This window comes from Bactrocera oleae, chromosome Y, assembly GCF_042242935.1.
Source record: "Bactrocera oleae isolate idBacOlea1 chromosome Y, idBacOlea1, whole genome shotgun sequence".
In the NCBI taxonomy this organism is placed as follows: Eukaryota; Metazoa; Arthropoda; class Insecta; order Diptera; family Tephritidae; genus Bactrocera; species Bactrocera oleae.
The window spans coordinates 1,504,875-1,531,362 of record NC_091542.1 but is presented as its reverse complement, the minus strand read 5'-3'; the positions used below and the strand labels follow the sequence as shown (position 1 = coordinate 1,531,362).

Sequence of the window (26,488 nt, the reverse complement as noted above, 5' to 3'; positions counted from 1 at the left end):
ACAAGAAAAGACAAAGCGGTCGCAAATATTCTTATCTATACTAATATTATAAAGATGAAGAGTTTGTTTGTTTGAGCGCGCTAATCTCCGAAACTACTGATTCGAATTGAATATTTTTTTTTGTGTTGGATAGTCCAGTTATCGAGGAAGGCTATAGGCTATATAACGCTACGACCAATAGGAGCAAAGATAAAGTGTTAAATGTGTAAAAAACGGGAGAAATTATTTCATCTTTGAAGCCTTCAGTTGCGTGCGCCGTGAAAACGGTTCAAGATACACAAAAAATATGTATTAAAGAATAATAGCTCTTTTAATGATCTAAAAAACAGTCCGCGATAGTATATGTCTATCTTTTAAGATTAACTCACAAAAACCATTTTTATGGTAAACTAGCTGACCCGACAGACTTCGTCCTGTCAAAAAGATTTGTAATTTGGCATTTTTTTCGCCTACGTATTTTAAAAAATTCTCCTGAACAGAACCGTCACCCTGGTGATAGGGCGTTGTGAATAAAAAATAATTAAATAAAACATATATAAGGATTTAAAAATAAGTAATCGCTTTATTGTTAATCATGTGAATCATAATTATTATTATTATCATTGTAGTGCCTTGTGGTATACGATGTTTTTTGTTTGATTACCTGGCGCATAGATAAACAAATCTGATGGTTTTCCAACACGGGAACAGGCAACATACAATTGACCATGTGAGAAACATGGGTTTTCTAGATTAATACCACAAACACTTAATGATTGCCCCTGGGACTTGTTTATAGTCATAGCAAAAGCAAGCCGCACTGGAAACTGTAGTCGTTTAAACTCAAATGGCACATCAGTCGGAATCATTGGGATGCGCGGTATAAGAACATCTTCTCCTTTATACTTTCCTTTGAGTATAGTTGCTTCTATCACATTGTTTAGTAATTTTTTTATCGCTAACCGTGTACCGTTGCAAAGACGCGGTTGGTTGATATTTCGCAACATTATAACCACCGATCCAACCTTTAATTGAAGATTGTGAGGTGGCAATCCTGGCAAATCCAGCGAGTTTAAAAATTCCGGTGGATAGTTGACTACATCATCTTGATTAGTAGCCGAATCAACTGATTTATATATCCTCAATTCGCCTGTAATTTGTTCTTGAATTTTGAAATTTAATTCATTTACATCTATGTTTTTTGCAGCCAGTATAGCTCGTTCGCTCAACCAATCATGGTTTCTGTAATTTTGAGAAACATCTGGAAACACCTTCTGAATAAGTTCATCTTTTGATCAACTTTGAGGAAAGTTAATGCAGCCAGTCAACATGTCTATAGGAAATTTGCCATTACCAATGTCAATGAGTTGTTTAGAGAATATGTTTCCAGATTGGTCATTTTGCAATTCGACACGCATATTCTTACTTAAATGAAGTACTTTGACTTTAGACTATTTGGTGAGCGTGTGATGATATTACAGCATCATTGAGAGTTTGATCCCAATGAGCGTAATTTTCAAGCAATTGCAAACGTTGACAGGCTTCTCTGTAGGATCCACACAATTCACCATCAACAGTTCGTAACTGTTGGAATGATGTTGGGCCACGTACATTGACTAATAGCAGTCGTAAGTAAAAACATTCATCATTGCTTGGATGTACTGAATAAATCCGGCCAATCGCATCGGTGGAATATACATCTGTATATCCTGGAACTGGTTTTCCTTGTTTCCGTCGTATAAATCTCCTTGAGGATTGATTCCAGGTATAATATTTTGGCATTTCAGAATATAGCAATGTTTGTGCGAAATAATCGTTTTGGCATGTCTCAAAAAAACTGGTTAATGTAGTAGATGGTGGCTGAGCAGCTCTTTGTACTGCGTTCTGTGCTGTAAAATACACTCTTTGTCCATTTTCTAAATGCACAGCTAAGTGAACAACAGAAGGGTGTCTCTCATGAATAGGAAAAGAAAATATTCGCCAAACTGCTTCATTACTACTGACGTAGCGGCCCATTTGGTATTGGGTAACTTCATCATTGGAATTCTCTGCACCAATTCCAATCACAGCCATATCACTCCCTTTGGTTACATATATTTACAATCCAACGATTATCTATTTCAATATCTTGTTGATTTAATTTGACAATTGTTGATTTTCCATTGTCTGCTGTCGATCTGCGACGATACAATGGATAACCGTCATTACCAGTAATTGTTTCCGATATTAATGTCCGTGGATATCGTTTTTAACATTTACCATCCATCATACATGGTGAATTTTGATTAAGAGTTCCACAGGGACCATGTATCATGTTTTTGATAACTACCTCATGCAATCCAGGATCTACTTGTACATTAGGGATTTCAGCTGATATCACTGCATCAACTTCATTTGGCCTTATCTTTTCAACCAACCAAATCAAAATGTGTGCATGTGGCAATCCTCGTTTCTGCCACTCCACAGAATACATCCAGCAGCGTGTCTCACCAAACACATTATGTTTTACGATAAAATCCATTAAAGATTTCAACTTTTGTCTAAAGACTCTGGCTGTAATATCATGACGATCAATGGGTGATTGCCCAGGGAATAACTCCTGCTTGATTTCTATCCATTGTGGAGTGCATGTAAATGTGATGAACAAATCTGCTGTACCATAATGACGAACATACGACATGGCATCTTGAGCATATTCGTGCATATGCCGAGGGCTTCCGATGTATGTTGCTGGAAGAATAGTCATCCGACCGACATTCTGTGCATTTCCATCAGTATTAATCGCATCTCGAAGGTGAACATACTCTTCAGATCGGAGTTTAGTTTGATTCAACCTGATGAATGTTAATCTCTCCGTTTCAATTTTAACATACATATCAACAACATATTTGTGATATAATCGCCGACATTTCAATATGTGATTATCTTCATTTTCCCGAATCATTAGGCGGTATGAATAATAGTTCATTGAACTGACTTTTTTGTTGGTTTCAGAACCTGTAAATAGATTTTATTTTAATAACATTCAAAATACATAATATAATGACTGAGATATTTTAGTTACCTGTAATGGGATTTATCATTTTTATTGAGAAATCGTAGCCATCTTCACCTTGCCAAAATATAATGGGATATTGCAGTGCATCATATGAGCGGTGTGTTTCCTTTATACGTTGTAATTGATCATTCCGACGATGTAAAACAATATCACGGGATTCCAAGTTTTCTCCAACTACAACGATAGCAACTTCATCAATAGTTGGTGCATTAAAACGTCTTGTATGTTGACCTGCAGGTGTTTTATCAGCTCTGATTACAATTTTGTGATTATCGGATGGCATCAGATCCAAGGCAGTTTTAAACAATATAATCAATTGATTGTGTTGATGAAATAAAGTTTGTAATTGTTCTACAATAGACCTCTTTACTAAATTGTTATGTGCACAACGCAGATCAATTTCTTGTGGTGAATTGCCCATAAAATAAATTTGCAGGAATTTGTTGTCGTTATCTGACACTGGTAACAGTGAACCTGCTCTGTGATATATTTGCCCTTGTATCTGTAAATAAAAAAAAAATATTATGGTGTGGTATAAATTAATGGATTGGATGTATATATTTAGTTTTAACTAATATCTATTAAATATAAAATATAATAAAAGTGTCACTGAAACTAAATCCCCATATAATATGATGACTAAGTGATATATAAGTGATTAAGAAATTGAAGATTAGTGACACATCTTAACTTTGGTGCCAAAAAATTTTGTTCGCTAAAATAATTATGAGTAACTGCTATAATACATACCTTGAAAGTTGGCATAAAATTTTCCCGAACTACATTTGTTGCCCCAAATGAAGTCATTTGAAAGCAATTGTTATATTGTTGGATATGTGTCAAAAAGTGTATAGAATCTGTTCCTATTCCTGAAACCAATGAGTACAATGGTTCTGGTGGTGGATCCAATGGTATCAATTTCACTTTACCATTTGCGCAACACAATCCATTGGCTTCGTTTTTGTATTTTAATGCCTTACAGTGTGAGCAAACCGAGTTCATAGAACCAATAACAACACATTGGTAGTTACTGTAGTCAATTGACACATCGTAACTGAAAGCAGCTCGATTCAAACTTGCGCGATTATTAGTTGAATGTCGCGCTCGCGCTTCACGCGTTTGTGTTATCCGAATTCTTTCACGTTCATTTCCGTCGTCACGTTCTTGTGCAGTACGATTAGATCGGTAATTAGCTTGGTTTGTAGCATTTCTGGTTCTTCTACCTAAATTGCTTCGTCTTATAGGAGGCATATCAAATATAAATTATTTTTTCACTAATCACGAACTAAACAAACACTAACTAAGTAAACACTCTGCACAAAAAACTATATACGAATTTGTTTCATGTATCAGTCGTCAAAAGCAAACTCAGTAGATTAGGTAACAGCCAACTTTTTTCTTTTTAAATTTTATATGACTTGAAGTCAAATCCTTTTAAGCCGTACTTAAAATTTGGATATTAAAAATAATAAAACACTGTTGGTCCGCGAGTTTCGGAACGCCACATTAAACTCCTCCAACTATATATTCTGAGCTCCAACGCACACACGCACATTGTTTTGATAGATATGATCTTTGACGTTAGGAACACACCTACATTGCTTAGACAACAGTGAGTGCTTGTAATTTAATATGAACTTTATACCATAGCAATAAAGCTCAAACTGACTACGTTTTAGTTACAAATCATTTGTATGGGAAAAAGAAAAGGGCTATTTTTAGGGTTTTTCCAGCAATAATTCTAATTTTTATCGCCGTAAAAACCATCCTTGAACTTCAACGAAAATTTAAAAAAAAGATTTAGCTAAATTGGTCCAGGCGTTGTTGAGTTATGCGCTTACCAACACATTTTGCGATTCATTTTTATATTATAGATAATTTGGTCAAAATAATTTGTTTAAGTTGCATCAACATAATAATATTAATCTTTATTCAAATAAATATGTTGTTGGTTAAGAGTACTTCATTGTGAATAAAATTGTCCTTGACATAACTTAATTTCAACAAAAAACTTTAAAGATTACAATGATAAATAACTCCGAAACAAAACCACCTCGCTCTCTGCGCTGGCCGGCGCGACGGGAGAGAGGCGGTACTTGCGGGCAAGCCGGGAGGGGGGTGTAGCTCAACGAGATAACATGCCGCGCGGCTCACTCGCGCGGTCGACTCCCTACCGAACGGTGAATGCAGTGCTAATTTGTTTATGCGATCTAATTATCATCGTAATATTACTTTTTAAACACAGTTTCATTTTGTAGTTGTTTTCTATATAGTAGGTAATTTATTTGCTTTAGGATAGTATTTAGTTACACAATAATAACACTTTTTTGTTTTCACGTAGATTATTAATTTATAAGTATGTGTTTTCTATAAGTATAGTATTGTTTGTTTTAAAAATAGTATTTAGTTTCTAATATTTTTTTTTGTGGTACATAATACCTGTAGGTACCTAAATAGGTGTCGCCTACTTAATTATTCTTATTAGATTAGGGTTTAGTTTAACGTATTTAGTTTCTAATTTTTTTTTTGCTTTAGATAAAAACTGTAAATAGGTATGGTCTACCTATTTATTCTCATTAGATTAGGGTTAAGTTTAAGCATAAAGTTAGTTTACCTTATTTTCATTTTACGGTTGTTCTTTTGAATCGAGTGCTGAACGTTCTCAACGTTTGGCCTCACAGAATGCCCGAACATTAGCTAACCGCGATCGGGAATCAACCGCTGAACGATCCCATCGATTAGCACAGCAAAATGCCCGATCAACTAGGAATAGAACTCGCAGACAACATAATTTATTAAATGCTGCTTTTGCTTATGATCATACCGTTGACTATTCTGAGCTAAATGATATTGATATTGGTAGAATGGATAAAATATGCAACTTATGCCAAGCAAAAAAATGGGCAGCTGAAACTCCTGGACTGTGTTGTAGTGGTGGCAAAGTAAATATACCTATAATTCCGGAACCAACATCCGTTTTAAAGGAACTGATATCAGGCTCACATCCATCATCTAAGCATTTCTTAAATCACTCAAGACAATATAATACATTATTTCAGATAATTTCATTTGGTGTCAAAGAAATTAGTGAGGGAAACTTTATGCCCACTTTTAAAGTCCAAGGGTAAGTTTATCATGTAATCGGTTACTTACTTCCAGCTATAGGGGCACAACCCGAATTCCTGCAAATATATTTTGTTTCCCATGCAGAACAGGTATCCTTGCGCTCAAATTTAAACCCAAGCTTGCAAATCGATCTTATCGACGTTCTCCAACCATATCTTCATAATCATAATACGTATATTCAAAGTTTTAAGTACAATCTAGAAAATAGACCACCGAATGATTTAAAACTTATCATTCATGCTGATGTAAAACCTCCTAATGAGCAAAGAGGTCGGTATAATGCGCCGGTAGTAGATGAAGTAGCTGTTCTTATGATAGATGAAGACAAAGGTTCCCGTGATATTGTATTGACTGCGAGAGATGGTCGACTTCAACGTGTTTCTGAAATTCATAGATTTTATGACCCGCTTCAATATCCCTTACTGTTTCCCTTTGGAAACGACGGATACTGTATTAATATTCCACAGCAGAATAATACGGCTACATCTAAAACTGTTTCATGTATGCAGTTTTATGCATTTAGATTCATGGTGAGAATAAATGACTTTAACAGTATACATTATTTCAATTGAATGATTATTCAACCAATATTGTGTTGATATGGCGGCAAAAATGATCTCTCAGAGGCTAGACTTCATCAAAAGAAATCAAAAAAAATTGAGAGCAGAAGAGTACATTCATTTAAGAGATGCCGTCGTAAATGATGGACATATAAACGCTTCTAATATTGGCCAGAACGTTATATTGCCGTCGTCATCTACAGGATCCCCCAGATTCATGAATGAAAAAAGTCAAGATGCCATGACATATGTCAGGAAATTTGGAAGACCTGACCTCTTCATTACATTTACATGTAACCCCGAATGGCCAGAAATAAAAAGAGTGCCCAATCAACATTCTTATGATAGACATGATATAATTTCTAGGGTAAATCATTTAAAACTCAAGAAAATGATAGACCTATTAACGAAGAAAAATATTTTTGGCCCATCGAAAGCCTTTGTTAACAGTGTAGAATGTCAAAAAAGAGGTTTACCTCACGCCCACATTTTATTGTGGCTGGCTAACAAAGTTCAACCAGGTTCTATAGATGCAATAATATCGGCTGAAATACCTGACATACAACAAGATCCGATTCTTCATAATATTGTCATAAAAAATATGATACATGGTCCTTGCGGATTTCATAATCCTACATCACCATGTATGAAAGAAAACGTTTGTTCTAAAAAGTTCCCTAGGCATTTTATTTCGGAAACACAAACGGGGGATGACGGTTATCCAACCTACAGACGCAGGTCTCCAGATAATGGTGGAAACACAGCTATAATTCGTGTAAAAGGTACAGAAATGACCGTGGATAATCGTTGGGTGGTTCCCTATAATCCACTGCTATGACGAATTTTCAATGCACACATTAACGTAGAGTTTTGTCAATCGGTCAAAGCTATTAAATACATCTGTAAGTATATTCATAAAGGTTCTGATCAAGCCACATTTTCGTTACAAAGTAATAACGATGAAGTAGAAAAATATCTAAATGGTCGCTATATAAGTTCCTCGGAGGCGTTTTGGAAAATTTTCCAATTTTCCATTCATGAAGGTTTTCCGGCAGTAGTTCATTTAGCCGTTCATTTGGAAAATGAACAATGAGTATATTTTTATAATAATGAAAATCTCCAAGATCGTGTGAACAATCCTTCATCAACGACACTTACAGCGTTCTTTGCTCTCTGCAAAAGCGACGATTTTGCAAAAACCCTTTTATATCACGAAGTTCCCCAGTATTACGTTTGGCAAAGAAATTCATTTTCTAGAAGAAGACGCGGGCAAGATGTTGAGGGATATCCCGGTGTAAAAATAGACACAACTTTAGGCCGTGTTTATAACATTCATCCAACTCAAATTGAATGTTTTTATTTAAGAATGTTATTGCATAATTCGCGGTCCAATGTCATTTCAACATCTAAGAACCGTGAATGGTGTTATTTTTCAAACGTACCAAGGCGCTTGCAAGGAATTAGGTTTACTGGAGGGAGATGAACATTGTCAAAATACCATGTCCGATGCTATCATATCCGAACCAGCTACAAAATTAAGAGAATTATTTACCACTATCCTTATATTTTGCCAACCATCTGACCCCTTAGAGTTATGGAATAAATTTCGTGATGCTTTATATGATGATATATTAAACAGAATGCGTAATGAGAATCAGGATATGACATTAGCATATAATGATGATATATACAATGATGGACTAATCATAATTGAAGATAAAAATCATGAGATTTCAGATAAATCCCTAACCGACTTTGGGCTTCCTGCAGCAAAAAGAAATAATTCGCTTCTGGACCCGTTAGAAGTAGCGTTGCGGAAACCATATACCATAAATTAATTAAATGAGTATATCACACAAAATGAACCAAGATTAGTTAATGACCAGGTGACAACGTATAATTGTGTCATGAAAAGTGTTCGTTTTAATGAAGGAAGAATTTTCTTTTTGAATGCTCCCGGTGGGACCGGCAAGACGTTTATCACTAATCTTATATTAGCAAAAGTAAGGTCTCTAGGAAAGCTAGCCTTGGCAGTAGCGTCGTCAGGTATTGCTGCAACCTTATTAGCAGGTGGACACACAGCTCATTCCACTTCTAAACTGCCCCTAACTGTGTCTTTAGAGAATTATAGCGTGTGCTCTATACGCAAAAATAGCCCCTTTGGGGAAAATTTTACAAGACGTCAGTCTAATAATCTGGGACGAATGTACCATGATACATAGAGCTCACGTAGAAGCTCTAGACAGAACTCTTAGAGATCTTAGAAGCTGTGATAAAATCATGGGTGGGATTGCTGTTATGTTTGCTGGGGACTTTCGCCAAACTCTACCGGTAATAGTAAGGGGAACTAGAGCAGATATTGTGAAGGCTTGCCTTAAAAGTTCTCCATTATGGAAATTTGTAAATATTTTAAAATTATCGACAAATATGAGAGCACATTTGGGGGGAGGTTACTTTCTGTAGGAGACGGGAAAATACCTCATTCTAATCATAAAATTGAAATTGATTGCGATTTAAGAGTAAAAGTGGGTAACATCGAGGAATTAGCAACTAAGGTATACCCTGACATCAGCCAAATAGAAAACAAGGACCATTAATGGATGTGTCAAAGAGCAATATTGGCGGCAAGAAATAGTAGCGCTGACGAAATAAATGATATCATTTTCAGTAAACTCCCAGGAGATATTGTAACCTACAGATCCATTGATACCGTGATGGATCAAGAAGATGTAGTTCATTACCCACAGGCGTTTCTCAAATCCTTGAACCCAAGCGGCCTTCCCCAACATTCTCTTAAGTTAAAAATAGGTGCCCCAATAATTTTACTAAGAAATCTGAAACCACCAAATTTATGCAATGGGACCCGACTTCAAGTAAAATTTCTGCGCAATGACGTCATCGTTGCAATAGTTTTGACTGGTCCAGCAGTTGGTCAAACAGTGCTCATACCTCGCATCCCAATGATACCCAACGACTTACCTTTCAATTTTAAAAGAATACAATTTCCGCTTAAATTATCTTTCGCAGTCACAATAAATAAATCACAGGGGCAAACATTCAAACACGTGACGATCGATTTACGCCAAGACTGTTTTTCGCACGGCCAGTTATATGTCGCGTTATCAAGATCGGGTTGTGCCGAAAATCAATATGTTCTATGCCACAAGATAATAAAACAAAAAATGTAGTATATGCAGAAGTTCTTTGAAATAATTAAATTTACTTTAAAAATTGTACAGATATAGTTTGGAACTCGAAAAAAAAAATTGGTTTTATCCTGAAAATTCTGCGGGAACTTGACCATTCCGAAAATCCCGCAAGAACGGGAACTATGTGGCGGACGAAGTCGCGGGCAAAAGCTAGTACATATATATATGTATAATTATGAGTGCATGTAAACAAATATGAAAGTACCCATTATATATAATTGTTAATTTGTCTACATGCAACTATGTATGTTAATATGTACACTCATTGTTTCATGTGAAATCAGAACCATACACACTCTTAGAAACATACATCGAACATGGCAAGTGCAAAATCAACCATTATTCATATACAACGTGGCATGCGTAAATGGAAACAAAGTCATCAAGTCATGTGCATATATACGGGCAGATGAGTGTACAAAAAATTCGAATATTTACATACGCACATTCTTTGACATTGAATACAGTCAATCCCGGTTAAGTGCCAAAACCAAAGATGCAGATTTTTCGTGCTTTGTAGTACATAAGCGATTGTGGTACTTAAGCGAGTGGTACCAAAAAAAGAATTTCTATGTATAATGAAAATTGTATATAAAAATTACCGTTTTCCTTAAAAAATTAAGAAAAAAAGCGTGAGATGCAGCATGACACAGGCAGATAAGAGGGATTTGGGGAGTGATACTTATAAATATAAATATATTTATAGTCTGTTTGGGCCTTTAACAATTTTATTTAGTTTTTACCTAATATACCTACATTCCTAATAAATATTTTGTATTATAATACCAGAGATTAAATTTATTACAATATATTTATATGTACATACATATGTACATCTTTTATCATATTATCTTATATAGTCATATGTATGTACGTATGTATTTGAATGTACGCATTCAGAAATTCAAGTCATGATTTTATCACTTATCAATACACTTAATGTGCGCGCATTGATTTATATCTAAACTCATATATCTATGTATACATAAAATTGCCGAACAAATAATGCATACACAAACCAACATACATACATATGTATATGCGTACACATGTAAATATGTCACCCGCAAAAACTACAAACATTGTTCTACAAAAACAACAATCGTCACAAGTTAATATGTCAGCCAAAGAGGCGAAGCAAAATTTATAGTATATTACACAACAACAACGTTTTCATTCATGAACGCAGGCGTACTTTTAACAAGCAACCTCGCTTCATTCATTAAAGCAGATACCCTCACATTAACCCGAGCATGCTTTTGCCAACAACCGTCTTTTCACGACGATGGCAAAAGCTAAAAATCATAAATTGAACAAATTTCTGATATTCCCTCTAGAAGGGATAAGTGACAACCCCTCAAATATAAGTATTAAAATATTTTAGAATAAAAGTGACAACATAATATATTTGTCGATTTACAATTCAAGAAACTTTGTAAAGAAAATATTCAATATTCCTCTGATTTATGTATACAGTAAACCCCGGTTAAGTAGCACTCCTCCAATCCCTCTTATCTGCCTGTGTCTTGCTGCATCTCACGTTTTTTCTTAATTTTTTAAAGAAAACGGTAATTTTTTTTAAATACATAGAAGTTATGTTTGTTGGTACCACTCGCTTAAGTACCACAATCGCTTATGTACTACAAAGCACAAAAAATCAGCATCTTTGGTTTTGGCACTTAACCGGGATTGACTGTATATTTGTCAAAGAATGTGCCCATATAATATGCACATGACTTGTGGACTTTGTTTCCATTTACGCAAGCTACGTTCTATATGAAGGGGTTGATTTTGCACTTGCACATATGTACCTGTGATGTATGTTTGTAAAAATGTGTATTTTTCTGTTTATTTTTATGTAGGTTTTTTTTTTTTGCATATTGGTATATGCACGAAATTGAATTGAATTCAATCCAAAATGATTATTCCTTCTAAAGTAAAGACAACGTTATTGTTTTAAAATAAAATATGTGACTTTTATTACTTATATTTTTACTTAAAACTAACAATTGAAGGATTTTAATAAAATTGTAGGATTTAAATAAAAATTAAATAAAATTTAAAAAAATTAAAACTGATTTACGAAATTAATAACTAAATTAAGTCAATTAATTTCACCTGCTTTTTTAAACACAATTTAATCCATCTTGATTAAGTGCAATATTAATGTTTAAAAAACCTAGGCTCAGTTGCAACACTAATAAAAACAAAAATTAAAAAAACTGGGAAATATAAAATAAAACTGAAAGTAGGAGAAAAGCTGAAAATTAAAAATAACCTGTAAATAGAATAAATAGCAAAACAGTAAAAAACGTAAATATTCTTTTCATTTTGTTAATTCATTACTTACCCGAAAGTAAGATGTTCGTTAATCAACGGGCCCTAACTTGCAACTTATTAAAGTATTTTTATTTTATCATCACGCTTACGATGTCGTTCCCTATTTATTTCGTCTTTCACCAACCATTTTGAAATTTTTAAACAGAAGAACTGTTACTAAATATTCTAAAAGTTTGGTTTTATGAGCATAACACTGTCGGACTTATTAAACCATTGATGAAAAACTTTTTCGGTGTTTTGTTGTATAGCAGACAACATCAGACAACGAACATTAGAATAATGAGCATATTCGTTGAAGAGCTTGACGAACCACATCATTTGCAGTCGACACACTTCGAAGACCCTATCACTAAGATTGACCAGCCTTAAATCACCGTCATCCCTATAGTTTTTTGCTCTGATTAGGGCCTCCGAATAGAGCGTGAAATCGCTCTGTGTCTTTGTCATTGCCTCAGTACATTTATCGCAATGAATTTTAGACAGAATTTTCTGGTAGATACCATAGCCTGTGTAATACCGCTTGACTTGGACGTCAGCTTCGTCCTCCTCTTCAACGAAATTTTCGTCTGGAATTTTCCAAACCGAGTTGCTCATATTTCTGATCGCTTTCCTGCACATCTACATGACGATTTTCGGGACCTAGGTTCCAATCTAAATTTACATCGTCATCATCCTCATAATTAGCCCCCTTATTTTCGAAGTTCTGCCTTAAAATTTTCAACGATATTAATCGTCCCACTATATATTGAATTTCATGGGCAGTGGGATGGGTATTCATACCCAGACTGACTCGGAGAGGCGTGGCACCTTTCCGGAATCATTTCTTAAAAGCGGATATTTCAATGGATTTTTTGATGGAAAATTTTTGCAGTCTAAATCATCGAAGAGATCGTTCATTCTCTTCACAAATAACTGCGAAGGCGTGACACCTTTTTTCAAATATTCGTCAGCGCCGAATAGATTTTGGCTGGCATTTTTATTTTCCGAATTACTCAGAACTTGAGTTGCACGTTTTACAGACATTTTTTCAAAGGCGCCGGGATATATGTGGGACTCTGTTAGTTTCGGACAAATCTTAAAATGTGAATTACTCTGATCGAAAGAGTATAGTTTTTTAATAACATTGAAACTGACTATTCCATCGGGACTCGAAATATCATATTTCATTAACGTATTGCGGACAGACTTAAATAGGTGGCAACAGTCATATAAGCAATACTCTTTAGAACCTTCGTGCATGTAACAGGGGTTTTCTTCACTAATTTGCATTAAATTCAAAATTGAAGAGTTTGGTGTACCTTGATCGCAGATTAAAGCCTTTACGTTAAGGCCAATCGACTTCAGTGCTGCGATATTTATAATCAAAATTTCAAATTAATTTTGACTGAGAAGTCCACCTTTGGAAATATAGTAAGAAAACAAATATTTCCAACTTGAACTCAACCTTTTTAGCATAAAAAAACAACATTTACTAGCTATTTTCATTTCGCGATGGCCTTCCCCGTAATTTACAAACCCATAAATGATATCTCTAACTCGATTATTAGTTAGATCGGACTTTATGATGATTTCATCAAATAAGAGAACGCAATTACGATCTAGAACGGACATATTTTTGGCAATTTTGCCTAAAATTCCCATGACATTGGCATCGACGTCAGAGACAACATACCTAATGGGGCGCCATCGCAAAAGGGAGCTCTTGCTTGGTAAAGCGAAACCTAAATCGTCACGCTGTAAGATTTGGTTGACATATAGTTAATATTTTGTGCCAATGCCTTTTCATTGTCACTAAAGAAAGTGCGTTTTGTGACGATCATCCTAGCGAATGTTACAGCATCTGGGCTTGTCGTTTCATCCGCAACTATTGCACGATCTTTAAGTTCTTTATACTCTGTTTCTAGCTGTTTTATAACCCCCTCTAACTCTTCGATCATTTTATTAAGTTTGAGCGAATTACTTTGATAAAACCGTGCGGATCGAGAAAAGCGTTCGCGGCTGTCTAATGCAGAGCCTACGTTGTTATTTTCTGATCCTAATCCTAATATATTTTCCTCTAAAATGGAATATTCTTTGAATTCCCTCAAGGTTATATCGTCCTCCCTACCTACAGCTATCTTAGGACGTTGATAAGTGATAGTGACGGGCGGGCACACCCAATCAGAGTCAGTACTCGAAGAGCTACGATTTATTTCTGACTCTAATCTGAAACATGGGATAGCCCCAGGCAGAATTTTGAATCTAGAGACGTACTCTGGGTCAAAATGGTTACGACAAATAAATAGGGTATCGGAAGGCGACACGACTATGTTGCAAGCCTCTGCCCAACTTTGACGAACATCGTCCTTTTTAGGGAACTCGAACAGCATCGCCTGCCTAGAAACCCAGCTGCTAACGCAGTATCTTCTTCGGGGCAGTGGTAACCAAAATTACCTAATTACATAAAAATTTTATATTCAACACCTATATATAAACGCATATAATTACATTAAAATATAAATGTTATATCGTATTATTTTATTTATTTTATATAATTTTAGCTGACTCGAACTAAAATATATCAGTGAAACTAACAAGTAAGGAAGGGTTAAGTTCGGATGTAACCAAACATTTTATACTCTCGCAAAGTATACCATACTCGTTTTAGATTTCAAAATTACAGTTTTCAATAAGTTTTTAATTTTTTAATTTTGATTTTACACTTAAGTCTTTTAATTGGTATCTTAATATATAATTCATGGGTTATTTTTTTTACAAATAAAAACAAAACTGAAAAAAGAAAATTTCTTGAAATATATTGATTTAAAAGATATCTATAGGGCTGGCTTTATTTCATCGCACATCACTGTATGTACTTATATGAGAAGTACCAGCAAACATACTAATGTTCATATATGTACATCTGTTAATATATGTACTTATGTATATGAACATTAGTATATTTGCTACTAAAATTATACTCTCAATATACTTGTACATACATGCCTACATACACATACAACTATATGTATGTAATATATTATATTGCTACCATACTAATATTATATTATAAATTATACACATGTTTCTAATTAAAATAAAGTTTTAAAGTTTTTCTAATCCTAATAAAGTTAAACAAATGTATATTTATATAAACTACTCTATATAATTTTATATTATTGAAGAAGAACTTACCAAGGTTGAGGGTGGGCACAGCATGTGCTTTCAATTTTCTCTCGCCCACTGCACTTCGCTCGAAGTGTTTAATGCAAACGACTGCATTGTGGGCGGGTAAAACCAGCGGTGGTGGGATTTTAAGATTTTCCACCCACTTTTGAAAGTCCTCCTCGTTTTTCGGAAAGGAAAAAAATCTTTCCGATTGTGCAATACACTCGTGAACGCGGCACTTCCTTCTCCCGGACATTTTAATTTTTTTTGATATTTAAACAAATTTATAGACCAATAAGTAAGGAAGAGCTAAGTTCAGATGTAACCGAACATTTTATACTTTCGCAAAGTTAAATGGTATACTCGTTTGAGATTTCTTTATAATTTTAATAATTAGAAGTAGGAACTGTTTTGCCTTAGTTATTTACATTCACAGTGAAAGTAATTAGAGCAATTTGTAAGCCAAATTTACTCAAATTATGAGAAATCGTTCTTGTGTTTTTTGTATACGCTCATAATTGATTTTATATAGAATGCATTACAACTGTATTCAGAAGTATGAAAAGAAATCGTTTTTGGACAATGAATAACATTTTTTATTTATTATATCGATATTATTATATATCTTTAGCTTAAAAATAATAAATATTAACAATTTTAAAAATTAACATTATATATTAATTAGTATATAATATTTACAATATTAAACATAAATTTTTATAAGGATTCTTATACATATATCCAAATTATATTTCTTTTCTGCTTATAATATTTAATTTCTATCATATATTTATACAATAATGTCATATATAATAACAAATTATACATATAATTTAAATTTTCTTAATTAGATTATTTACATATTTTTCTTAAAATTGTCTTGAAAACTACTGTCAAAATGGCTATACCACTGTCTGCTGCGCACTGTCTCAAAAGTAATTGCATTTACACGGGAAGAATTCATGTTTGAAAATGCCCAATCAATTTGTGTACCGGCAGGTCGAGTTGAATATTCTGCACCAAGCAGGGAACTAAAGTTTTTATCTTGGAGCAGATATATTATTGCAGTCCCTGTAGACATTAAACAAATGTTAAAATCTCCAACAATTAGGATTGCTTAACTCAGAAGTTTCTATATAGAACCAGAATATTAATATTGAAATATTTAAACAAAACCGCTTCTAAAACTTTGCGGCCCGAATAAATTTTCTTTACAGCCTTTGATTCTATAGAGCAAGCAATACTAAGCTTTGCATATATTATAATGCCCCGTTTATTTCTGTTGGTTGTTTGCGTGCTATCTATACTCAGCTCGTTAATTGGAGTAAATCCTGGTATATCAAAACTTTCGCAAGGATAACTCCAAGTTGTCCTGATGTTCGGGAAATCATAAAATTGAAACTTGTTGTTAAAGCTTTAATTGTGTTCAATTCCCTCAGTTCCCTAATTACGGGATCCGATTCAGAAAATTTGTTAGGAGGAATAAAATTTCCTATGATGAATAGACCTTCTGCAGAAGTAGCTCGACTACAAGCGACATATATTGAAGCTCTAGGCATTCTGGGTCATACATGAACTACAACTTTATTACGTGGCACCCTGACTTTTATGAATAGTTATTCCCTCAGCCGGATTTATATTGATTTTCTTATATATTGATTGTACTATCAAACCAACAGAAGGTTCCAAAAATTTAGTCCACAGAATTGTTGAAAAAGAACAATGGAAATCAATTTGCATAAGTTGTCCAGCTGCCCCATTAACCAAGCCGTAGCACGTATTTATATTCACTGTAATCATAAATTTAGCGGAGGTTTTTAGTGTCAATTCATAGTGCACTCCCTGCGTTTCAGAAGTTCTGAAAAGTTTAACTCTTTCCAAAATATTATCATTGTCACTTATACAAAGTCCTTTAACTGAGTCTTTTGCAGTTGAAAGGATAGCTTCAGTTGGTATTCGACTAAGCTTAAGAGCATTGAAATTAGGACCAAAACAAATGTATGGCATCATCGGGAACGTCTTCGAAATTAACTACTCGAGTTTCAATGCGGGATATGTCCTCATTTCCATTGTTCCAGATTCCATAACGTTTAATGCAATTGTAAAGGGCTGATCCTCCCGTTATCTCATTATTTCTGTTAATTCAAAGTATTTAAATAACTCCCACAAAGGGGAAACAACTAAAGTGCTGTATACATCATTGGGATTAGGAGAGAATATCCACCTATCTCCAACAGGTGAGAGTTGCTTCAAATCACCAAACACTATGATCGGTATACCACCAAAGGGGCTGTCTGTTTTGAGAATTTGTTTTAATCTCGAATCAACAGAGCTAAACATACGAGCGCCTACCATCGATATTTCATCAATTATGATTAATTTGAAATCCATAAGTCTGAAGTACAATGAATTAACTGTGTCACCTATTCCGAATGCTGCTTTACTCGTAGGTGCGCAAAGAATAACTTTTAAGGAACTTGGATTGGATCCAGGTGTAGAATTGATCTATTGGAGATATCAAACGACTCTTTCCTACACCTGCACCGCCGCCAATGAACTCATAAAATGGGCGTTTTGTTTTCAGCTGGTACATCAAATGTGTCAAATAGGTTCTTTGCTTAGTATTTAGACTTTGAGCTGAAGAAAATAATTCCTCCACTGGAATTAAAGGCGGTAGTTCAATAAGTCTAGCCATTATCTGTTGAACCTTCCCCGTGCAAGTCCAGCAAATTTATATTTGGGCTTATTTCTGGAAGTGCCAACACTCTGAACTCGTTTTCCACGATAGATAGTTCATTTTGAGCACCTTTCTCCAAGCCTATTTCATTATAAAGACTTTCTAGAACATTTTCAAGTTCTCTTTGCCAAAAACATCATATTTTCTTTGATTTTCCTCAATTATAATACGATATATTATGCAAGTCTGCTCATTATCGTTTTCAATGAGATCTTGCTGTTCATTTCGCCAAGGATAGTAAAGCATTAACATTTCGCGGAAATACTCAACACTGGCCAAATCTGGGTTAAACCTTCAATTCCGAATAATACAAGGTTTGGTACGTTTTTTCACAAAACCGCTACCGTCTTTAAGAGGCATGACAACCCCGCAGTCTGGTAAATTATCGTCTTCCTTCTCTTCTTCTTCCTGATCACTGTCTTGTGCTCTTCTACTAGATTTGAAATATTTATACCTAGATGCAAAATCAGCTAAACAAAGAGTTTCTAACTGATCGGATCTTTGAACATAATGGTCTAAAATACCGGCTACGAATATTTCAGTCGAACCTGAAGGAAGGTTCTGAAGTTCCGCTCTTGGATTTTACCATTCGAACACGTTCCTCAGGTCGAGAGGTATTTATAAATATTTCTGCATTACTTGCTTCCGAAAGATGGAGCCCAATGCAGCAATATACTGCTTCTGGTGCAGATATTTCTGTGCCTGATATAAATTTGTGACCTACCTATATGTTTAAGTTTTTGCTTAATAGATATAGATTCTTTTAAGAGTCTAGAAATTCCCCTGTTAGACTTCTTAATATAATTAGTTATATATTATATGAGCAGCAAGCATATGCATCCAGTATATATTGAATATCCATATTTGCTCTATGGAGTTCCAAAATCAGAGAATTATAAGCGTTTATAAAACGATCCTGTATTTTTCTTTTTAGAAAAATTTTGGGTTTTGTTACACGTGACCTAAGGGCTAACAAATAGTCTTCAAAAGGCATATTTATTCTACTATCAGACAGGAAATGTTCAAAATCTTTTAAATTATAAATGTCTTCTGTAGTCATATTTGAATTTAAAACGTTTTGAATTTTGAAAAAGTTTTCCTTGTGTCTTTCTGAATTTTGACTTGTTTCTGTAAGAGGTAACATTATTTGCATTGAAGGCATTGGCCGATATGGTATACTAACACGACAAAACTGTTGTCCTCTGATTTCCCTAGTACAAGACCGACTGTGGTTATGCTTTTGATAACCCAAATAATTTTCTAAGTGGCTGTAGAAATATAATTGTCAATAAAACTAATGACATCTTGAAGGTTGATCCTGGGAGCATTATTAAGCCAATACATGCCATGTACATGCGGGGAACCTCTCTGTTGAAACTCTACTCTCCAATAGAAATTTGTAACCAAATTCTCTCCAAAAGTTTAAGAATTTATCGATAGCGGTAATAAAATATCTAGTACAAGTAACCGCGTCTGACCGAATTAAGCGATATCTATTTTGGGTTGTTAAACTCTTCTTCCTCTTCCGAAATATCTTTAGAATTAACTGTTTTAGAGAGGATGACCAAAAACTCAACCCACTGAGATTCTGCAGCCAATAAAGTGATAAAGAAGGTTGGAAGCCCAAATTGGAGAATCATAGCGATTGCCTTTTCCTTCTTCGCTTTACAGTGCGCAGGTGAGGATCTAACGCCTTTCAAAACTTTGTAACCATCATTGTGTTGAATCAAGTTTTGAACAAAGTTTTCGTTTAATAGATTTTGGGCCGTAACTCGGTTGCGACCTGAAAACTTTCTAAGGCAAATGGATGAACTAGTCTTAATTTGTAGCAGTTCTAATTTTTTGTAATCATAGAACAACTTTGGAATGGTACACGCTCTTCTGTCAAAACGGCGAATTTTAAAACGTAGTATCTTGCTATACGTTTCAGAGCATGTACGCTTCTGCCCAACGTATATTGTTCCAAATGACAACTCTTCTGAATTATTATCTTGAATTATGTCAATTGGTCTTTGTCCTTCACCTGGCGCTATAACTAAACGGTTATAGTCTAAGTTTTCTACAGGAATATTGTCCAAAAGAGTTTCTTGACCGCCTGGATTTAGCTCTGAAGCTTAAAGACCCGTGGGAATGTTATTACCTGAGGGATTATCATGAGAAGTTTGTGCCTCATGAAAAGATTGAACCAATCGGGAATCCTCTGCAGATGCAACAAACAGAACTTCTTCTTGGTTATTAAATTCTGAAATCCAGTTTTCATTAATATGTATATTGTGCTCACGATACAAAGGGGTATTCACTAGAAACTGCAAAGCTTCCATTATCTTTGCGGGGCGTATGGTATCAATCATGTAGTAATGATTGTATTCCAAACGCCTTCTTAAGTGAATTTGTATAACATTAGCCTCATCAAAGGACCTTGGTAGAGATGTAACAATATTGTTAACAGAAATTGGTATATTAACAACAGCACCTTTGAGCAAACTCTGATCTTGATGTCCTAACGGACGGATTGTCATAAAAGGCAATCTAGGAACTATGAGACGTTCTTTAATTGGGGACAAACCTTTCAAACAATTCGGTATTTCCGGAAATTCTAGACCCTTAGCATTATTAAAACTACGGCATTATGTTTTCTGTATGTGTGCTTAGAAATCTTGGTTTAATTTCTACTTGAATTGTAGATTTCGATTCGCCTACTACAGCATCACTTAAACCATAGAGTTTTGTATTTTTTTAAATCCTTGGCAGCTTTAATATCTGCTCTGCTTCTTCGGATATTGTGGTTATTTGCGATCCTTGATCTTTGAGTGCCCGTTGTAATATTAGGTAAAGTAAAAAGTTCGTTCGGTTTTTATCTAAGAGGTGGCGTTATTGTCAATAGTATTAGTGTTTCGTGTCGCAGTATGTCATACTATATTACGTTGAAAACGTGTTTATTCGCGCTAAAAGTTTGTCTTTGACTATTTTTCGATCGATTGACTCAGTAGGTTGTGAGCGCTCGTCAAAGATGGACACCAGCAAAGAGCAAATTCGCTATATTTTACAATTTTTCTTCGATCAAGGCCCGATACTGTAAACAAACGTGTAGCACAAAAGTGGTTTGCTAGGTTCCGTTCCGGTAATTTCGATGTCAAAGATGCACCACGCGTCGGGAGGCATGTCGTAGAAAATTGCGATAAAATCATGGAATTAGTGGAAACAGACGGTCACGTGAGCACTTATTTAATTGCTGAAGAAATTAAGATAAGCCAGGAAACCGTTTGGAACCATTTGCATAACCTTGGATTCAAAAAGAAGCTCGATGTTTGGGTGCCACACGAACTAACGCAAAAAACATGATGGACCGAATTTCCATCTGCGAATCGCTGCTGAATCGCAACAAAATCGACCCGTTTCTGAAGCGGATTGTGACTGGCGATGAAAAATGGGTCACTTACGATAATATCGAGCGCAAACGGTCGTGGTCAAAGCTCGGGGAAGCGGCCCAGACGGTGGCCAAGACCGGATTGATGGCCAGGAAGGTTTTGCTGCGTGTTTGCTGGGATTCGCAAGAAATCATTTAGTACGAGCTGCTCCCCTATGGTCAAACGCTCAATTGAGCCCTCTATCAGAAATCATCCAGAAAATGCCATCTATGATCAACAGCGGCCGAATTGTGTTCCATCAGAACAATGCCAGGCCACACACGTCTTTGGTGACGCGCCAGAAGCTCCGAGAGCTCGGATGGGAGGTCCTAGTGCACCCACCCTATAGTCCGGACCAGGCACCAAGTGATTACCATATTTTCCTGTCCATGGCGAACGCGCTTAATGGTGAGAAGTTGACCTCAAGAGAGGCCTGTGAAAATTGGCTCTCCGAGTTTTTTGGCAATAGGGACGCAGTCTTCTACGAGAATGGTATAATGAAGTTGGCATCTCGTTGTCAACAAGTTCAGGAACAAAAATAATATTGACACTAAATAAAGCTATCATCAATAATATAAGGTAATTAGATACCAAATAATAATCGAATAATGAATGTTGAATTCTTTAGCAAAATGTTGCAACAGAGTATAGTTTTGTTCACCAAACGATTGTTTGCATCACCTAAAACTAATCGAGATAGATATAGATTTTTATATACATATATTTCTTCTAATATTTTGTGATAATCAGTGGATAGGTATAATTTCTCAGCCATTATGTTGAACTTATTACAAAATATACGAGACAACAATGTAAAAAAGTTTCTGTAGTATCAAAAGTACTAAACCCCTTTCTATGTGATTATAGATAAACTGCGACCCCATCGGTTCAAATGCTACTGTCTATTATTTCAGTTTTACGTCACATTTTAATATGAAGGTCATGAGGTGAACTGTAAACTCAAGAAAATTATATTTTTACCCAGCGCCGTTGGCAGTTTATGGAAGGTTTAGATCTTAAGACAGAAAGAAGAAAATCTACATACCTGCTCTACAGATGTGTATACCATACTAACTTATATGTAAGTTATTTTTAATTGAGCCTTCATGGGCAGACCCTTCAAAAAAGGTACTGTTTTAAAAGTGTTAGACACAATCAATTTAAGGAGGGGTTTTCCGAGTACTTTCAATACAATGAAATAAACTAGTAATTTCTAAAATATAAATATAACTAAATATAATATTATGTATTTTATGTTAGTGAATATAATAGTAATATATAGATATACAAAACTACGTAAGCTGTGTGTACAAAAATATACCATCACAAAACTATTATACTCTGTAGCAATATGTTGCAAGAGTATAATAAATATCAGTACATTGTGTTTGTAGTTTCAGTTACACTAGATTTCTTCACCAGCAAAGTGTTTTATTCAAGCTAATTTTAGTGCATTAGTTATATAGTGTTTAAAGTATTATTATATACAGCGGCAAGCACAACCGTATTAAAAACAGTGGCGAGCAAACACATATACATATGTGCACCAGTATACCATACTACCTACACAACGAACAGCAAAGGAGTCATAGCAAGGACTTACAAGGAATTACAGTGAAAGAGAGCAGCACCTATTATCCAACTTTTTACACCCGGACGGACTGAATTATATAAGTATTATCTATAAGTATTTTATACATTAATTAATTATGCCTAGATTAAGTAGAAAATCTGTATTACTAAGTCGTTTTCAGAATAGAAGACGTATGAGAGTTCTTCGCGCAAACACTTTATATAGAGATAGTGAGCACTCACAAAATACTGTAAGTAACGCTAATCGTAGGTTAGATTCCGATGTTCGTCTGTCCGAACAAATTATCAATACAAATCAACATAGAACCAGGCAAGGAAATCTCGAGGTACGGTCTTTTGAACAAAATTTAAATACTGTTCAACCAGAGAACTTAAAACAATGAGAAGGTGCAGGTTCGACAGCGAACAATTTGTAGGAATTTATCAAGGAGTTCACCACAGATGCACGAGAAACAAATAACATTTTTCGCTTTTATAACAGCGGTGAATCCGTAAACATACGCTCTCTTAACATAACCAAACGGCGAATATTGAAGAGAATATAATGTGTATATATGCAAAACTGGGAATATTGATATGCCATTTGAAACATATTCCTTTTATTGAACTATTATTTATTATTTTTTAAATTATTTTATGTTTATTCATTTTTACTTTATTATGGGAAATATATCAAAATACTTTTAAATTATAACTAATAAAGTATTTTGATATATTTCTTAAAATAATTCATTAATTGTACTTGACACCATTATGGAGTCATAAAAGTACAGAATTGTGTTTTGCCGTCGGTATTTCACATTCATGCTTCAATTTTTCTTTTCAAATGCATGTGTAAACATATGTAACAGGACATACATATATTATGTCGTTTACACATTTGTATGTATTTTTATGTAGATATGTCAGAGAACTTAAAACAATGAGAAGGTGCAAATTGAATTTTGTATGATGCTCGATTGGTTGGCTGAAAATTTGAGATCAAGGAGTTCACCACTTTCTGTATAGTTTTGCTGTTATTTAACAGAAATGAGAATTTTTAACAACGTTCTCTGACAAAATACGTATCTACCAATATAAAGAGAAAAATGAAATGAAATGAATGAGAAAACAAGAAATACAAATGCCACTTCACATATGCATGATTATTTTTTGCCATATAAACGATTTTTATGATGAAAAATTGATAAATTATTATTATTTTGCACAAATGCTACATTGATAAAATGTGAAAGATTATGCAAAAAATGTTATTTTACTGTTTTCATAATTTTCTAATTTCAATATTTACAGAATTAATAATTTATGTATGTACATCAATATGTTATATTATATAATATAATAATATATTATCAATTATCAATAAATACATGTGAGCGCACTGCTCTATATGTAAGTATGTATGTACAAATATGCATATGACCGCGCAAAATAAGTAATGCATACACAAATCTACATACATTTAAGCGTACAAATGTAAGTACGTCAGCCAATAAGAAAAATACAAACATTGTTGTACAAAAACAACAATTGTCTCAAATAGCATCAGCACCAGAAATCAATATGGCAGCCAAATTGACAAATCCTAAATTTGTAGTAAATCACACACCAACAACATTTTCATTCATGAACGCTGGCGCACAAGCAATAAGCTAAGTCGTTTCATTCATAAAAGCAAACGCCTTACACATCTCCCCGAGCATGCGTTTGCCTACAAGCGTCTTTTCGCGACGATGGCAAAAGCTAAAAATCATAAATTGAACAAATTTCTGATATTCCCTCTAGAAGGGAAAAGTGACAACCCCTCAAATATGAGTATTAAAATATTTTAGAATAAAAGTGACAACATAGTAAATTTGTCGATTTACAATTCAAGAAACTTTTTAAAGAAAATATTCAATATTCCTCTGATTTATGTATACAGTAAACCCCTGTTAAGTATCACTCCTCCAATCCCTCTTATCTGCCGGTGTCTTGCTGCATCTCACTTTATTTTTCTTAATTTTTTAAAGAAAACGGTAATTTTTTTTTAAATACATAGAAATAATTTTTTTTTGGTACCACTCGCTTAAGTACCACAATCGCTTATGTACTACAAAGCACAAAAAATCTGCATCTTTGGTTTTGGCACTTAACCGGGATTGACTGTATTTGTCAAAGAATTTACGTAAGTACGTTCGAATTTTTTGTACACACATTGACTTTGCACTTGCCCATATGGGATGTATGTTTGTAAGAGTGTGTATGGCACATCTCGGATTTCCTACCAACAAAACAATGTTGTGACGCTTTGTCGTCGCGTCAGTTCTTCGACAGATTGACTCTTTGACATAAAAGCAAAAAATGTGTCAACGGAGATTTCACATGAAGTAATGAGTGTACATATCTACATAAAAAGACATACAAATGTGTAAACGACATAATATTATATATGTATGTCCTGTTACATATGTTTACACATGCATTTGAAAAGAAAAATTGAAGCATGAATGTGAAATACCGACGGCAAAACACAATTCTGTACTTTTATGACTCCATAATGGTGTCAAGTACAATTAATGAATTATTTTAAGAAATATATCAAAATACTTTAATAGTAATAATTTAAAAGTATTTTGATATATTTCTCATAATAAAGTAAAAATGAATTAACATAAAATAATTTGAAAAATAATAAATAATAGTTCAATAAAAGGGAATATATTTCATATGGCATATCAATATGCCCAGTTTTGCTCACATATTATATTCTCTTCAATATTCGTCGGTTGGTTATGTTAAGAGAGCGTATGTGTACAGATTCACCGCTGTTATAAAAGCGAAAAATGTTATTTGTTTCTCGTGCATCTGTGGTGAACTCCTTGATAAATTCCTACAAATTGTTCGCTGTCGAACCTGCACCTTCTCATTGTTTTAAGTTCTCTGGATATGTACACTCATTACTTCATGTGAAATCTCCGTTGACACATTTTTTGCTTTTATGTCAAAGAGTCAATCTGTCGAAGAACTGACGCGACGACAAAGCGTCACAACATTGTTTTGTTGGTAGAAAATCCGAGATGTGCCATACACACTCTTACAAACATACATCCCATATGGGCAAGTGCAAAGTCAATGTGTGTACAAAAAATTCGAACGTACTTACGTAAATTCTTTGACAAATACAGTCAATCCCGGTTAAGTGCCAAAACCAAAGATGCAGATTTTTTGTGCTTTGTAGTACATAAGCGATTGTGGTACTTAAGCGAGTGGTACCAAAAAAAAATTATTTCTATGTATTTAAAAAAAAATTACCGTTTTCTTTAAAAAATTAAGAAAAATAAAGTGAGATG

General features: G+C 34.4%; 1 protein-coding gene and 1 pseudogene across 1 annotated transcript; both read right to left on the bottom strand.

The window, feature by feature from the left end:
* LOC138858278 (importin-4-like) overlaps nucleotides 1-26,488 on the bottom strand; it is a 77,917-nt pseudogene that overhangs the window by 17,311 nt on the left and 34,118 nt on the right.
* On the bottom strand, nucleotides 2,228-4,288 carry LOC138858262 (uncharacterized). Its single transcript, XM_070112770.1, has 3 exons — nucleotides 3,788-4,288; nucleotides 3,044-3,539; nucleotides 2,228-2,976 (listed from the first exon to the last, which is right to left on the bottom strand). Exons 1-3 carry the CDS (start codon nucleotides 4,286-4,288, stop codon nucleotides 2,228-2,230), a joined length of 1,746 nt encoding a protein of 581 aa, XP_069968871.1.